The sequence below is a fragment of the Nannobrachium achirus genome, assembly GCF_963921795.1.
Source record: "Nannobrachium achirus genome assembly, chromosome: 13".
Lineage (NCBI taxonomy): Eukaryota > Metazoa > Chordata > Actinopteri > Myctophiformes > Myctophidae > Nannobrachium > Nannobrachium achirus.
In genome coordinates, this window is record NC_137833.1 from 43,916,640 (window position 1) to 43,933,861 (window position 17,222).

The 17,222-nt window shown below is 40.0% G+C and overlaps 2 protein-coding genes across 2 annotated transcripts; both read left to right on the top strand.

Moving 5' to 3' along the window:
• Positions 1–4,667: 4,667 nt before the first annotated feature.
• Positions 4,668–12,270, top strand: znf451 (zinc finger protein 451). The gene is made up of 13 exons (XM_080740218.1): positions 4,668–4,768; positions 5,546–5,613; positions 6,012–6,098; positions 6,555–6,668; positions 7,072–7,174; positions 7,313–7,466; positions 8,204–8,330; positions 8,548–8,707; positions 9,116–9,263; positions 9,395–10,899; positions 11,078–11,146; positions 11,375–11,440; positions 12,164–12,270. Exons 2-13 carry the CDS (start codon positions 5,554–5,556, stop codon positions 12,202–12,204), a joined length of 2,634 nt encoding a protein of 877 aa, XP_080596344.1. The 5' UTR covers positions 4,668–4,768; positions 5,546–5,553; the 3' UTR covers positions 12,205–12,270.
• Positions 12,271–13,932: 1,662 nt separating this feature from the next.
• Positions 13,933–16,208, top strand: bag2 (BCL2 associated athanogene 2; the record flags this gene model as incomplete). The annotated part of the gene is made up of 3 exons (XM_080740757.1): positions 13,933–14,140; positions 14,520–14,629; positions 15,814–16,208. Exons 1-3 carry the CDS (start codon positions 14,019–14,021, stop codon positions 16,206–16,208), a joined length of 627 nt encoding a protein of 208 aa, XP_080596883.1. The 5' UTR covers positions 13,933–14,018.
• Positions 16,209–17,222: the final 1,014 nt, after the last annotated feature.

The following is a 17,222-nucleotide window of genomic DNA, read 5'->3' on the forward strand; positions in this document are numbered from 1 at the left end:
AAAGCAAACCGCCCCAGGCTGGCTGCTACCAATGTGGGGAACCAGCACCTGTGATGTCTCATGCCCATCCCTGAGTAATGTTCCCCAGTCATTGTCGCCGTTAAACTACAGAAAGGTGGCACAGTGAGGCCATTCCCCTCCCACTGAGCACATGCAGGCTTGGTTGTATTGGAAAAGCTCAAGGGCTATACTTACACTTCAAGGGAGAGTGTTTTCTGCTGGTGTTTCAAAGTGTATCAAAGGGTGCGTTTCGGAAATGCGCACCGGTTCTGTTTAGGGTTAGGGTTAGTTTTAGGCATAGTTTTGCTGAGGTTAGGGTTAGGGTTAGGGTTGGGTTTAGGCATAGTTTGACTGAGGTTAGGGTTAGGATTAGGGTTAGGTTTAGGCACTCACTACACTGACCACACACCCGGTGCGCATTTCCGAACGCACCCTTTGATACACTCGGACTGAAACACCAGCAGAAAACACTCTCCCTACACTTCAACCTGAATGATATCTGGAACAGGGAATCTAAACGATACCTATGACTCCCTGTCCCTGGTTTGGTGGTAAAACAAATTAGAACTGTGACCAGAGAGAGGAATCGTGTCCCTCCAGATATAGCTGTGAACAGTAAAGAACCTTCCAAGATGCATGTATCATCGGTTTAGAGACCTATAGATACTGAATCACTGGTGAGCCATGCATTGTGGATGAATCAATGATTTCCTATGGGTTTAGAAACAATTGTCAAAGCTATTCTGAACCTAACCCTTTAGCGTGGCAAAGGGGGAAAGTCAACAAGAGACATATCACAGGTTGTTTTGTGATTACTGGTTTTTCGATGTGCACAGTGACAGTACATAATTGTTTTGAGACACTCCACTACAGAGAGAACCAGGGGGATACCTACTACCTAGAGACCCCCACACATCACACTGACACTAGACTAGGGCCTACCAGGACAGGAAAACAAAGGAGGTGCCCCCTCAGGTGGGGGCTGAGCATCCCGTGATGTGACCTGATGTGACAGAGACTGACATCCCAGCATGCCTTGGGGCGCACGCCGCACACCTACACTTATTATTGTTGCGCATGTGTTTGTTAAGTTACATGTTTGTGATGGGTGTTGATGTTTCATGTAGTAGCCTAATTTATGTGCAAAACTGTTTAAAAACTGGTGTTGAGGATGGCTGCATGAGGGATTGAAAACTGAACTGGAGGCTTGAGAAAGCTCAGATCTTTTGAGATCAGTAGGCCATTCCTTCATGTATTCTACCAAGGTATCCTTGCTAGTGTCCTCTTTTATGCTGTGCTCTGCTGGGGGGGCAGCATCACGGCCGATGATAAAAACCGAATCAATAAATTGATTTAAAAGGCTGGCTCAGTGATTGGCCTCCCTCAGGATACTTTGGATATCACTATAGCCAAGCGAATGAAGACCAAATTGAACACTATTCTTTCCTTCGAAGGCCATCCTCTCTATAAGGTATTTAATGACCTGCGTAGCAAGTTTAGCAACAGGTTTTTGATGCCTACAATATCTACTGAGCGAATGAAGAAATCCTTTGTTCCTGCTGCTGTTAGATTCCTTAACGTTAACGTACATCGCTAGCTTGGTTTTGGGAGGGTGTCATGTAATTTGTAAAGTCTGTTATTGTTATTTGTTGTGTATTTGTATGTTTGTTATATGTTGTCTTTGATTTTGTGTATTTGTATTCGCTCTGGTGGCAAAACGTGTTTCCCTTTGGGGACTAAGCACTAAACACATACATACCATACCAGGCTTATAAACAAAGTTTTCCTATATCTAGAAATTGCCATGCCAAATCTTCAACGAGGCAGCGATTACAATAACATTTGTTTCCCTGAATCCTATTTTGTGTGTATGTGTGTGTGTGTGTGTGTGTGTGTGTGTGTGTGTGTGTGTGTGTGTGTGTGTGTGTGTGTGTGTGTGAGAGAGAGTTTAGTTGCATTTCTTCCAAGATTTGTAGATTATTTAATTGCCAAAGTAATTTTATTTTGAAGGCTAATTCGAATACCGAAAATGAAACTACTGAAACCTTTATGCTTGACGCAGTTAAGCAAGTTGCTTTTAGAAATGACTCAGTGGGCTGTCTAGTCTATCAAACATAATTATAGAAGGATATATAGGCTACAATTTTAATGAAGGCAGCATGTTAAGACTTGTTTCAATGCTGTATGTCATAATGACAGTGTTTAAATATACATTTTGAACACAAAAACTGCACAATCACCCATAATGTAGCCTATTATTTATTGATAACACACATGCGCAATGCGCATACAGTATTAATATACCCCCTATAACTCCCTGTGTGAAAATAAAAAGCATGAAGCCTTGTTGAAGAAAAATGCTTAAAACAGACATTGTAACTTAGTTTATTATGTGATTTATGGGAGCTCTGATATAGCCGAGAAAGGTATATAAAAAAAAGTTACCCTACCTCTGATCGGAAATGATGCGCTCGTAGGCCAACTGTCAGGACAGACAAAATATGTTAGAATGGCCTTTGTTTCTTTAACTGTCATTCACCAGGTCTGTTATATAAAGAGCCAAATGCCATCATTTCACATTTGGGGATTATGGCCTAACCTTAACATAATTCATAACAGTCAGCAATACTCCATAACATCAGCCAAATAAACAGACAACTCGGTGTGATCATTTACATAACCTCACTAAAATAACATAAATAATATATATATGCCAGATGCTTCACAATATCATTTGGGTCACACTGTCACAGCCCATATTAAAATGCTGTAATGTTGCGTCCACGTTGATGGGAGATGCGGCTAGGCTACTCACCGCGGCTCCTGCATGAGCGTCCGGACAGCACCGACTTCATTGGATGCTTCCCATTGCGAAGCTTGCGATGCCAACAACAGAAAAACAGAATTGTTGCAATAGTCCCGAGCAAAAGGAGCAACAAAAGCAGAACACATTGAATACTGTAGGGTCTCAGTAAGACCAAAAACGCCGCAGCAATCATCATGTAGGGCAGATCCTGTCGCTATGGCAGCTGTCTCCGCTCCTCCTGCCCTCATATCTCTAAACGCTTAATGATTAAAATAAGCTGTTTTTGCTTTGGACACGAAGTGACACTCGGCTCATTTCGTTGTAGACCAAATCATGTAGCAATAAGGTTCACACTATAGGCGGTCCAAGGAAGCCACTATATATGATATCATTCATGTAGGATACAATCCATGACTCAGCAAAGGAGCAGCAAGTTGGATTTCATTATTTATTTTCTTCTAACCGAGGGGATACAGAGAGGGAGAGTGAGAGAGTCAGCAGAATAGCATCGCAGTAGGCCTACCACGCTGCAGAGTGCAGCCTGGGCTGCATTTAGTCTATAGCTCACTGGTTTTCAAAGTGAGGTTCGGGACCCCCCCCCCCAGGGATCCATGAGGGGGTCTGCAAGCCGTCCACTCCCCGGACAAACGAGGATCTCCACTTGTCTTTAATGTCACTATACATTTTAATCATATCAATAGGCCTATACAAATGAGACTATTCTAATTTGTTTCAATTTGACCCTATGAATCTATTTTTCATGTAGGCCTACAACTATGACAATTTAATTTAACACATATTTTCATATAGGCCTATTAAGCTATACCCATGTAGAATTATGAGTCAATAACATTAAAAAAAAACCTGTGTAGGACGTATAGCACCCCATGCAATGCTGAATTTCTTTGAACATAATAGGCATATGCCTACATTTCAGTAATATAAATCTGATCTGCATGATTAGGCTTTAATATAGCCTACCAAATATGGGAGCTCGTTCCTCGTTTTCTTCTGCAGGTCTAATTGGCCTGCAACAATTAAAACAGACAGAACAATCAAATAGGCCTACTCAAAATAATAATATATTACGATAGCCTACAATGAATTAACCTACATGACATTACAAATTTAAAAATAGCATACAGATTAGGCCTACTTTATCTTCTTTATATTGTAGATAAATCCTGTAATTGTAAAAAGGAGGTTCTTATGAATTTATTTAGGATATTACACCTTGAGTTGAGATTCTCTTTGACTCGAGTCTGTGTCATTTGGATATAGCCTATATATTTATATATATATATATATATATATATATATATATATATATATATATATATATATATATATATATATATATATACACACACACATATATATATATACACACATACACATATATATATAGACCTATATATATATATATATATATATATATATAGACTATATATATATATATATATATATATATATATATATATAGGTCTATATATATATATAAATCGACTCGAAAACACAGATTTCATCACAAATGTCTGAATTGAACTGATTTGTGTAAAATGACAGACGTGTATTTATATATTCAAACTCCCCGCCGCTTATATATACTTCGCCGTACGACCGCCTTGCTCGCCGATTTACAAGCCCACAGGCAGCAAGGTAGATCATTACACAATATCGGGTAGATCTGCTATTTTCCGAGTACGACGGAGCACAAATCGTGTGACCTCCGCGGGCCTGCAGAGATGGGCGGGGTTAGTAACACATTTGGCCTGCTAATCTGCTGTTTAGCCCAAACTCCGTGCGCGGGGGATACACGGCAGTCCAAATCAATCACTACAAAAAACACTACAAAAAAACACGGACTTCTGGTTGCACACTGCACACACAGCGCGCGCTTCTTGTTGCAGCTGCTAAAAGGAAGAGCATTCCCAAACAAATCAATTCAACAAAACTAGAGAGGTATGTAATCGAGACTTGATGTTTGCTGGTGTGGTGTCATTACATGAAACACTCATTAAGGCACTCTTTTCACTGTAGCAAACATGCTAGTTTGTGCTGTGTGTGCTGCTCAAGTGCTTAGCTAACTTGGCTAGCCAAAATCTGTTGACGTTAACCATGCAGCAATACTGCAGCATGCACTGTCTGTCAGTAACGATATTAATGTGGTTGGACTGGTGAATTATCTGTCCTTCCCGGCCTTCAGTTGATTGATTTACACACTCACACGTGTGTGTTCATTGAAGACTCAAGAGGGAATATAGATTTATGCTCCTATGTCAAACCCTAATAGTCAGACCTATTTCTTGATGAATCAAAGACAGACTGTGTGTGTGTGTGTGTGTGTGTGTGTGTGTGTGTGTGTGTACATATACATAACCACGTTTTTTGTCGCACTTCTGTAGAGAGAATCTCAAGGCCCTTAGATGCCATCTGTTGGCTTGGGTGTTTGACATCTTGCTCAGTCACTTAATTCACAATCATAAACCAGTGCAGTCACTAACTGGATTAAAAAGTGACAGAACACATATTCATTGGACTTTGTGTATAAACGGTGCATGCCATCATGTACACACTCCCTTGCATGTTGCATAGTGCATAGACAGATTAATCATTCCCAAACTGTAGTATAAAGATCAATCTCAACGAATCTGCTTGCCTGGCTAAATGCTGTTGGTTTGGTGTACTGGATCAAGTCAAACACTACTTGAAGAGTGATTTTTTTTGTTCTTTCCTCAGATAAGACAATGTCCTCTCCTGTCGAAGTGGATGAAGATGAGGTGGAAGGAGATGTGGAGTTTGTATCAGTAAGTGTTGGCTGGCAGTATTCAAAGCAAATAAGCTCAAAGGTTGAAGTCACCAAAGCAGTTGCTTACTTTAGACATCAAGAGAATTTAGCATTACTGTGTCTGACTGAAGTATTGTGTGCTCAGCTGTGCTGAAAGTTTGAGTATGATCGGGCTATAAAATGTCAATGCTATTATGAATCAATTGATGGGGACTTAAATCAAATGATATACAGTAGCACATTTGAAAACGAGTTTCAAAATAAGTACACAATCCATAATTGGGCAACGGAAGAGTATGTTGCCATTCCTGCAGTATTTAGGAGTGCAGCAAAACAAGAGTACCGGTATTTCAAATTGTCGTCTTGTCTTTCGCCTATATGTCTTATGTATGTAATGGTTGTTGCATGTAATTCCAGGAGGGTCCTGTCAGACCAGTAGTAGATTTCATCGAGTTAACGAGCGATAGTAGTGAGGAGGAGGGGAGTTCAACCTTTGGAGAAACAGTGAGTAACTAAAAGAAAATATCATAAATAAATAGCCTAAACAATAAACATGTCTGCTAGTTTCTAGTCTCGAGTGGTCAGACTATTGCCTCCCACAATTTGCAAATGCTCTGGAGCACGGAAGTCCTTATCATGAGTATCCGGCATGAGAAGCGATAAAGCGGATGTGAAGCCTCCTCCCCACTTTCGCTTTGTTTTTACAGTCGTGCACATTTATCCTAATCTAAATAAAAAAACATCTAAGCATATTTAGCTTGCTGCTTTAAGCAGAAATGATATTTTAAAATATATTTTTGTGAACGGAAATGCCAGCTTCTGTTACTCGGATTTCAGGAGGTGTAGTTCTAGACTATATAGCAGTCAGAGAGTGTGGAATAGTTGTCTGGCTACGTGAGCCTAGCTAGTTTCTAACTACTAGATGGTTTCCTAAATGTTATTTTCTCTCTTTTCATGTAGGTTGAAGATGAGATTGATCGTCAAAAAGCACACGTTTTATCCACTTTGGATAGACTTGCACGGCAAGTTGCAGTAGAAAAACAAGAGAGAGCAAATAAATGTCGAGCTTTCAAGGTAAGTTGACCCGAAAGAATAATTTATGTATGCTTCAGCATAAAGGTTTTTATGGAATATGTCACTTCACAAAAACGGTGCCATTGACTAGTTGTAACTTATATCTAACTCACTAATATCAGTGTTTTTGCATCAGCCTGTTGACAAGGCTGCTGAATCTGTTTCTGACATCACATCAGTTTGCCACTTTATTATACAAGTTATATACAATTCAGCCCTGTTCATTGTGCATGTTCTTTTATGTTGAGAACACTATCAGGAACAGTGCCACCTGCTGGTCAGAACTAGTATTATCAGTACATTCAGGACATTTTAGAAGTTTTACGTTTTTAAACAATTTAATGAAGAATAGGGATGGAATTGGATTACAGCTAATAATCCCCCCCCCCCCTTTTTTTTTTAGGCGAAGCTAATCTCCCAAAAGGCTCATGGACAGGGGGAACTGGCTGCCGTAAGAGGCAGTACTGAGGCAAAGCGCTGTGTGGACATGTGGTTAAGCATGCCAGGTATGTTCTTGCATTGCATTGTATGTTCTTGCATTGTAAAAGTATAATAACATATCAACAGTGAAATGTCAGTTGGCTTAACATGATCGGTTACCAACTCTATGGGACTTATTATGCTGTATCATTCTCTTTACTCAGGTGTTAGATCTGGTTCCATCAATACTGGTGGTGGAAGAAGATCCAACCGTGCTTTTCCCCAACAAAATCGTTTATTAACCAAACAAACCTGTCCAGTGGTCAACTGTCGTCGGGTTTATGACAGTGCGCCTCTCCTCGAAGGTCACCTAAAAAGGTACTAACTTTCTTTTCTTTTTTTGTGACCAACTTTTTATTTAAATGTTTCCTATAAAAGAGACATTACATTACATTATTTGTCTGGGCATTTACATACAGGTCATCCAAAATACAATAACTTAAAAGAGTATCTATTTCTTTAAGAGCACAGATTGTCCGCATGTAATCGTTGATGTACTTGTGCAACAACCCAGGCCGCTTCTTAAAACCCTCACCATAGCCCCAGGCTCACGCAGACTTTTGATATGCATATTATCCACACTTCTTTTTGGGTCAAAATTATAAACTGAAAACGGAGAAACCAAAGCAAACAAAAATATGGTGCTGGAAATCCTCTAAACCTACTTATTGAAAATAAAAACACGATTCAGATTCAGATACAGGATACAGTATATGTCCAACTCCAAACATAAATCGAATGTGCTATAATTGGACCAAATTTTGTCTGACAAAAGCATGGGGTGAAACCAGAAAAGAGAATATCTTTGAAAGTGTGTGGAGATACGATATGCTTCTCCATATTAACCCATGGTACATCAACATCATTATCAAGCCATCTCAGCAAGGGCCTGAGCATAAAAGAGAAGTAATACCTTTCAAAATTAGGAACCGATAAACCTCCTGTCTTCCTACTAGTTTGGAGTGTTGAATTACTGATTTGTGGATGCTGTTCACGCCACCAAAAGGTACTACTTTTCTGTTATTACATTTAACTTTTTGCATAACTTTTCGTAGATTCGATCACTCTCCTTGTGATCCAACTATCCATCTTAAAGGAAGTCCCTCAGAGCTCTTTGCCTGTGTTGCTTGTGGCCTAAACTTCACAACCAAGGAAGCATGGAAAGGCCATCTTCAATCCAAGGTTGGCTCCACATTTTTAAAACAAATGTATATATATTAATTATATTATTAATGTCCATTTCAACTTTGCTTCCCAACTGTTTAATATTGGTTGTGTTGTTTCCTGTACAGAAAAACCTTTTTATCTATCCATGGAAAAGATAATTACTGTATTTTGTATTTGTATTGTATTTGAAATTAACATTAAAATTGACATTTAATTTCACATTGAATTCTAGATCTCCTCAACTAACGCTGAGGGCCACACCGTCACGCAGACCAGTCAGGCGGTTGTGTGCTTTGCATGTCCTGCTTGCTACCTCCTCTTCAGCCACAGGGATGAGTGCCTTCAGCACATGTCAGCCAAAAATCACTTCACTCATTCAATTACTATGAAGGGTGAGAACCTCTGTACATTGAACTGTAAGGACATATTGGCAGATGCATGGGAAACTGTGTTCCTCCTTGTGTCAGACTGCCAAACTGAGCAAATGGCATAGCAAATACATTGTGGTTATTGTTCTACAACTGTATGAATTGTAGGTCTTCATATATGCTGTAAAATCCAGACTGCACAGGGTTCTTTTTAGAATGGGGGTTGTAGTTTTAGACTTTTAGACTACATGTATGTATGTATACAACAATACACACATCTCACATTTGCAAGGTTCCTCTGTGCAAATTAAGGTGTAAATATTTCCCCTAACTTAATAACTTAATAAAATGATAGATAGCATTGATACAGGCTGTAAAACTAAATCAGGGTTAAGACTACCTTTTAAAGTAACTCTTTTCTTTTCCTTAAAGCATCCAAAGAAAGGGCGCTGCCTGTTCCCATTCCACGCTATGCTAAGAATCGGATGATCGCCTTGTGCAAAGATGTACCTTTCAGTGTTCGATGTTCGATCTGCCGAAAAATACTAAGCTCGCATCAGGAAGCTCAAGCACACTTTAAGTAAGACCTTTTTTGTGATATGCTATTATACACATGCAGTGACCATTTCTGTATCCATATTGACCAATGTTAAAAGTGGTCATACATTTCATTGTCTCTGATTAATAATATTGATGATTTCTCGTTTTTAGTGTGTCTTGCAATCAGGGCTGTGCCGTTGCTGTAGCAGATAAAACAGTGGTGGAGATAATGAAACGGCTCCAAGTGCAAGGACAGTGCTCTCTCTGCTGTAAGATGTTCTTCACCCAAGCTGAAATGGAGAGACACAATGAATCGACCCAGCACAAGGCAGAGGTCAATCAAACTATGGACCGAGCAATTCTTCAGTACAGCAGCTTCAGTGAAATTCAACTCGCCAAGAAGGCAAAAGAGAGGGGGGAGACTAGATCGTCCACAAGCCTTGAAACGGCACATCAGAGAAAAGGCAGGAGGGATGATTGTGAAGGAAGTCCGGCCAAGCGGCAGCGGCACGGCGCCACTCTGAATGGCAGCTCCGGCAGAGGCAGCAACCTGACACTAGCCTGGTTCTGTGAGTGTGGTCAGCAGTTCCCGGAAGAGGACGTAGCCTGTAAGCATCTCCTGGCAATCAACCAGATATTCCATCAATGTGGCGTTTGTGACAAACGCATGGGCGAAAGTGGAATCACCAAACTCCACATGAGTCGTTTCCACGGAGGCGCTCATCTCACCAACTTCTTCTACCATTGTCGTCAGTGCAAAGTGGACATGCCACGATACGAAGACATCCTGCTGCATGTGGCACAAGCTCACAGAGGTCACACCTACATAACCGAAAGAGAAGCGCGGAGGCAGCCTATCATTGTCACTGATGACAAGCCATCTACTGGAGGGGGACTAGTTCTGGGTGCTGCTCACTCCAGACTCGCCGAGGCGCCTTCTACAGCGACCTCAAACACGGATGAGAAATGGATGTGCAGGATGTGTGAGGACATCTTCGATTCCGAAGCGGACGTCCATAAACATTGCAGCGACTTGAACAGTCACAATTTCCAGAGGTTTGTCTGTGGCCACTGCACACAGAAGTTCTTCAAGGAGTCCACCATACGCAGGCACTGCAAGAACGAGCATGGTGGGCAGATGGAGATTTCCCACTTCTGCGGCCTCTGTGACAGCATGCAGTTTCAATCCGAAGGGGAGTTCTTGGAGCACTTCCAGAACCTTCATAGTAAGGACTATTACCACATGGAAGATGTTGAAGTTAGCAGGCCTGCAGTTGCTGAAAACGACGGGCAGTCTGAAAGCTTGTGCCCATGCATGGGAACAGAAAAGAGCAAAGAAGAAAGGAAGGCTACATATACACAATGCATGAGGAACAACGCCAATGAAGGAAAATGTCAGTATGTTTGTTCTCCTTGTGGCGTTTCTGTGTCCTCTTATGCACAGATTAAAACTCATGTTCACACTAAACACACTGCCCTGAAGCTGGAGAAGACCTTTGATGTGGAGTGCACATCTTGCCGGGAGGTTTTTATGGATATTCCACGCTTCCATGAACACCACCACTCCAAGCATTGTCTGATGGCGCCATGCTGTGATACATCTGGGAGCAAAAAGAAGGCAGAATCCACTGCTGTCAAAATACTGAATGCTGACGAGATCAAACCGGGCAAAGATGGCAAGTGTATTTTGAGTTGTATTACTTCATTCTCTCTCTTTTTTTTTTTTTGAAACAATCCCCCACCAAGGTCATATCAAGACAAAAAAAGGAACGAGACAGGAAAAACCCAAACAAATTCTCCATATTCTTTGCATGCAGAATAATTTCATGACATTATTTCATCATACTTTTGCAGGGATTGCCAATAAATTGGCAAAGCTTTTCGACGTGGATGATACCGGAAAAGATGGTGATGCAGATGAAGGTATGTTATAGTCAATACCCAGGCAGCTTGTGATTCAAAAACTAAGCCAAAATACCTGTAAGTAAAGAAAATAAAGGGGGGGAAAAAAGAAGAAAAACCGTTAAATTATCAAAAATTATTTTGCTCACTCACTACATCCCTAGCTGCTTTGCAGAGATGATTTGCCACCCTATTTCTGAGTGTAGTCGTGTATCGTGTATTTTTTTTAAAGATGATACTTTCTTGCAGATGAATCTGATGAAGAGATGAAGCAAGCTTTGGCCCTGAGTCAAAAAGAAGAAGAAGAATCAGCAGGTCTGTGAGCAACAGAATGAGAGAAGGAATAAACAAAGTGCTGCACCCTTATTTTGAATGACTTGTTTCCAGAGTTGCAGAGGAATAGGTCTCACCAGTTTGATATTATGTTATCCTAACGTGTCAATTGCCATTAAAAATAAACTGAAGCAAGTTCTCCCCAAGCAAGAACAATCTTTTTCTCTCTGCTGTAATACGTTTATTTTCAGATACTCCATTTGGGGTGAGGTTTTGGTCTTGGCATATAATTGATTCCATGATTATAAAAACTATTTCCAAACTATCCTGGAAAAGATAACTTCCTACCGTAAGCTAATCAACCAGAGTAGCTCTGTGTTCTCTATCACTTCTCAGTTGATGTATAGATTGTTCCATTTCACACCAAATGTAAACATTATTTTATTTAAATGTGTGTGGATTTGTTAAAGCTTTTATTTTAAGGGCAGAGGGAGAGAACTTACCTACTCGGAAGCTGAGTGAATCATCTTAAACTCCATTGTATGTGGATAGAATAGGCTTTTATCAAATAATGGCCTTCAAATTCCTACATAGTACATCCATATTTTTGGAGGTATCTGTAAATACATCTAAATATCATTATTTGTAAATTCATATGGACTAAACGGCTATTGTATTTAGATGATGCATTGATGGCTTGAATTTGATACATTTTGTTATTTAACAAATTGTAACCATATACTCATTATGCTCTTATCTTCACAGAGTTGGAGGAAGCTCTCAAAAGAAGCATTTTGGAGTTCTAAGAAAGGCGTACTTAGAGACTTGATCTCTTTTTAAAATCACATTTATATTCAGTAATACAGTAACTTGTTTGTGTTCAGAATAATGTATTAAATAAAGTTTTATTTCTAAATATTTTGATTACTTGAGTCCATAGTAGTTACTCAAATCACCATAAAGACGGTTGATCATGAAATGACTCCATGCGTGGCTTCGCTTGTTAAAGGGCCATTTCACCTCTGGGACAACCCTATCTTATTATGTTGTTTGGGACACGATCAACACAATCCTGAGTTATTTTTTGTGTTAAATCTGTGTTTTTACATTTTAGTATTTCAGCATGACTAGTGATGCATTTTGCATCATCAGTGATGCGTTTTGCATCATATGATGCAAAACGCATCACTAGTACACACTGAAATACTAAAATGTCTAAACTAAGGCTGGGACTTTAACTGATTAATTGCGATTAATTAATTACAGAAAATTAACGTGATTAAAAAAATTAACTCATTTTAATTGCACTTAGTTTTTGCACTACAGAACCTTCAGTTTCGGGCATACCGATCATAGCGATGCACCAACCAAGAAGAGACAACAAACGCAAAGGGAGAAATAGACGATCAAAGCGCTTTGCTTGGCCCAGTGGATGCGAAATTTAGATTTAAAAAAGTCACTTGTTGATTCACTCGTACAACAAAATGTGTTTTACTTGAAAAAAAATGCTTCTCAGGTCAAATATCGATGTGCGATTAAAATGCGATTAATTGTGATTAATTAATCACAGAGGCTGTAATTAATTAGATTAAAACTTTTAATCGCATCGCAACCCTAGTCTAAACACAGATTGAACACAAAAAATAACTCAGGATTGTGTTGATCGTGTCCCAAACAACAATATAATAAGATCGGGTTGTCCCAGAGGTGAAGTGGCCCTTTAAACATTTTGGTCACGGATACCATTAGGTAGAATTCATGGTGCAAGCACAAAAATGTGTGATTTGTGACCTTTTTTCATGATTAGGGTTTAATGCAGAAATCTATACAGTATGTGGCAGCGTGTCCTGACTTGCTAACTATATTTTAGAGATGAGTGTCACAGAAAAAGGTGTCATATATGTCATATATTTGTGATTGCTCCATTGCATTGTAATGTTCACATCTGGAAACTAGTGACTCATGGTGAATCAAGAGGTGTGGTATATCATGAAATGGAGCCTCCCTCCCCATGGGTTCTATAGTGGGCCCTCATCATCATGGAATGTAACATCTGCCATCTAACTAGTGCCCTTTGGCCCCTTCCCCTCATCCATCTTTCCTTACTTTATCTTCCACTTACTTAATCTTTACTCTAACCATTCGATTTCCAGACAAATGGGTTTGTAGCTGCACACACTTCATATTTTATGAGTTAAGTTTTAATTTGTTTTAATAACAAATGTGTCCCCCCCCCCCCCCCTCTTCAGTGCTTTCTTTAGTGCTTCTTTGTTTTTTCTGTTTTTTAAACAGCTGGTTTAATTACAAGTTGATCAGCTCAGTACAAATTACATTAAAATACTGTTCCCAAATCATCCATGTAAGGAATACTGCAAGAAGCTGCTCCACTGCTCCTGAAAGTTCTCCGAGAGGTCGAAGGAAGTCCCAGCCCATGTTTGGAAGTGTTGTTTCTGGCCGGGGCGCTGTCGCTGTGGTGTAGTGTACAGACAGTTACTGCAGCAGCTTGCTTGAGGGACAGTTTGTAATTCTAGCCTTACTACAGGAGTAACAGGAACCTGTTTGCGTTTAGGACTACTGCTGCGCTCTCCTGTACCGTTATATCGTAAAAAAAAACTCAATCATGGCGCAGGCAAAGATTCAAGCTAAAATGAACGAATCCTCCCATGGCAAATTCAGCAGAACAATGTCCATGGCGGATCGTTCCGGACGACTTCTGGAAACTTTGGATCAGTTGGAATTGAGGTATGTGTGGGGGGGAAAAAGTAGGCCGGCCGGTGTTTTACGGTTTCGGCCATATGTCATAATGACTCCACATGTTTGGTCTTTACCCCATTAGTTCTGGAGAAATCTGTGCTGCTCATTTAAACGGAGCGTCGGAGGCAACACACTCAATATAGGCTACACATCTACCAATCATTAGAAAATGCTAGAATATAATTTTCCGTCATTCTTTGTATTCACATAATCCTATAACATTGAGTAAAACATACAAAATGTATGGTAGGCTATTAAAGACAAATGGACAATAGTTAAACTCACGAGTGAACGCGCGTACCGTATGCTGTTATTAATTGTCATTGTTGAGTAAGCTAATCAATGTCAATGAACTGCTGTTTCACAGGGTGGAGGCGTTACGCGAAACCGCTGCGGCTCTAGAGCAGGAAAGGGAGTCCATCATGGAAGAGATCCAAGTTGCACAGAACAGTCAAGAAATGCGCAACATCTGTCCTGGTACGGTCAACATTTTACTTCTATATTTCGCTTTCAGTGCATTATGTTCAGTGGTGGAAAAAGTACCTGTACTCAATGTTTTATTGAAAGTGCCAGTTCTGTTCTATCCGTCTGTCTTTAAATGTTATATGAGATACTTAAAGTGTGGTTCCTGTGGAAATAAGCCTCGGCTTTCTAGGATCTCCTTTTAGTTGACCTTGTACCAGTGATTTGTACTGTCATGAAACAGTACTTTTTTCTATTGCCAACTCCTAATAAATTCTTCAATCAATCAATCAATCAAAGTGGTAGGGAGTAAAATGATCAATATCTGCAATATAGAAAATGTCTATTGCAGTTACATTTCTATTACAAATAGGGCCTACTCTGTTACAACTAAGTAGGCCTAGTCTAAAAGTACCATAATTCCAAATTTACTTGAGTAAAAGTACAAAAGTATTGGTATCAAAATGTAAAGTACCAAAGTAAAAGTATAGCCTACTATGCAGATTGTCCTATTTCAAGTTTCCAAATGTTTAAAAGTCTTTTGAAAATAGCAGATCTACAAGCTCACCATGCCTCACATCACTATGCATTGTGAGCTTGTAGATTGGCCATTTTCCAAAATGCATTTAGGACTGAAGTGGTTAAGTATGTTTTGTAATAATAATCAAAATCTGCAGAGTTTTAAAAATAATTGTAGTTGAGTAAAAAGTAGGAATATGTGCCTCTGAGATGTAGTGGAACCGAGTAGGCTAGAAGTATTGGAAATGCTCAACTCAAGTAAAGTACACATACCTCAAAATTGTTTTAAGTACAATAATAAAATGTAGGTTACTTTCCACCACTGGCTAGACTGGCTTTCAGTGCATTAAAGGGATATTACACTTAAAAAATAAAATAAAAAATAAAAAAACTTTTGGTTATTTTATTGTCTAATCAGGCTTTTGTGATCACCCTGGACAGATTTTAATTTGCTTGATTCAGTATTAAGATATTTGGGTGGGGAGTGTCTGATAAGATGAATATCAAATATCTAAATATTGAATCAAGCAAATTAAAAACTGTCCAGACCAGGGTGTTCACAAAATCCTGAGTTTACGATAAAATGACCAAAAGTTTTTTTGAAAGTGGAATATCCCTTTAAGTTTAATTTAAATGGTGAACAACACAACTGTCCATGTTTCCTTCCCTTCGATCCATAGGAGAGAGGGAAGAGTTAACTATCACTGCAAACCGCCTGATGGGCAGGACAATGACCGTGGAAGTGTCCGTGGGAACAATCAGAAACTCCCACCAGGAGGACGCCTTGCACAAGGCCACAGCGATCATCAACGACATCGTGGCCAAGTTGCTGGAAGACATGGACGCCGGCAAACGGCATCTCATGGCTCTGCACGCTGCGTGTGTGACAGACGCACCTCCTGTTCCCATCGATCAGAAGTTCCAGGTCGTGGTGATCAGCTGTGCCATGGAAGACCAGAAGAGGATCAAGCGGAGACTCGAGACTCTTCTGAGGAATGTTGAGAATGGCGAAAACACCATCAAGCTGATGGATAACCTCAAGCTAGACAAACCAGAAGCCAATGGCACTGAATAATATTGTAATACACAATCTATTCTGTTATTACAGGTAGGCTAGTTGGTGTCAGGAGAACTGGGCACTTGAGAAAAGTAGGCCTGGATTTTTGGGTCGATTCTTTTATTAACTAGAAATATTTAATTCTGGGAAAGTGTGGTTGCCGTTTTTGCATTTTGACAGACACCTAACCAAGTTTTGAGCATTATTGATATCGTTATCCTTACTAATATTGTAGTATACTTTTATCAAAATATCCCATGGTTCTGGGGGCTTGGTCGAGGTGCCAACTTGCTTCTTGTTATTTATATATCAGGTAGCACTTGTTGATGGTGACGTCACCAAGAATGCTTGTCCCTCATTGGCTAAAGGTCGGCCATAAACACAGACGCACAGACTGCATCAAACACAGTAGGCTACTTGCGTGCTCTGCTGGCGCAAGTAATAAATTAATGTGCTGACTTTGCTCTAGTCTAATGGCCTAATCAAAGCATGACTCTCACCACCTGGCAACCCACCTGTTCAGTGGGGTGGGGGTGGCATCGAGGGAAAACTCCTACTGGATTCTTAAAGGAATTTCATAATCCTATATGAATTCTGTTGGAATATTGGAAAAAAGCAATTTCACAATCTTGATTTTTTTTTACTATAGGCTACCTAGGAAGGATACTGAGAGGAGAGAAGGAGTCCCGCACACTGTCTTCACTTATAACTTTATTCAGCAACGTTTCGGTCTCTTCAGACCTTCATCAGGCATAACATTTTTATGCCTGATGAAGGTCTGAAGAGACCGAAACGTTGCTGAATAAAGTTATAAGTGAAGACAGTGTGCGGGACTCCTTCTCTCCTCTCAGTATCTATACACTGTTCCAACGCACCTGTCCTAGTAGGTGTGCAATAGGACCTCTCTTCTACCTAGGAAGGATAAAATAATGAATGCTTACAAGAGTAGACAAAGCTACAGGTTTGTACAGGGCCCACTTTGCAAAAGGGCCCAGTTATCTTGCATTCAGCAAGATTGGAAGACCACATTTG

Coding starts and splice junctions, on each gene's coding strand:
- znf451 (XM_080740218.1), top strand. CDS start 5,554: ATGTCCTCTCCTGTCGAAGTGGATGAAGATGAGGTGGAAGGAGATGTG. Junction 6,099..6,554: donor GTTCAACCTTTGGAGAAACA/GTGAGTAACTAA, acceptor CTTTTCATGTAG/GTTGAAGATGAGATTGATCG. Junction 7,467..8,203: donor CTCGAAGGTCACCTAAAAAG/GTACTAACTTTC, acceptor AACTTTTCGTAG/ATTCGATCACTCTCCTTGTG.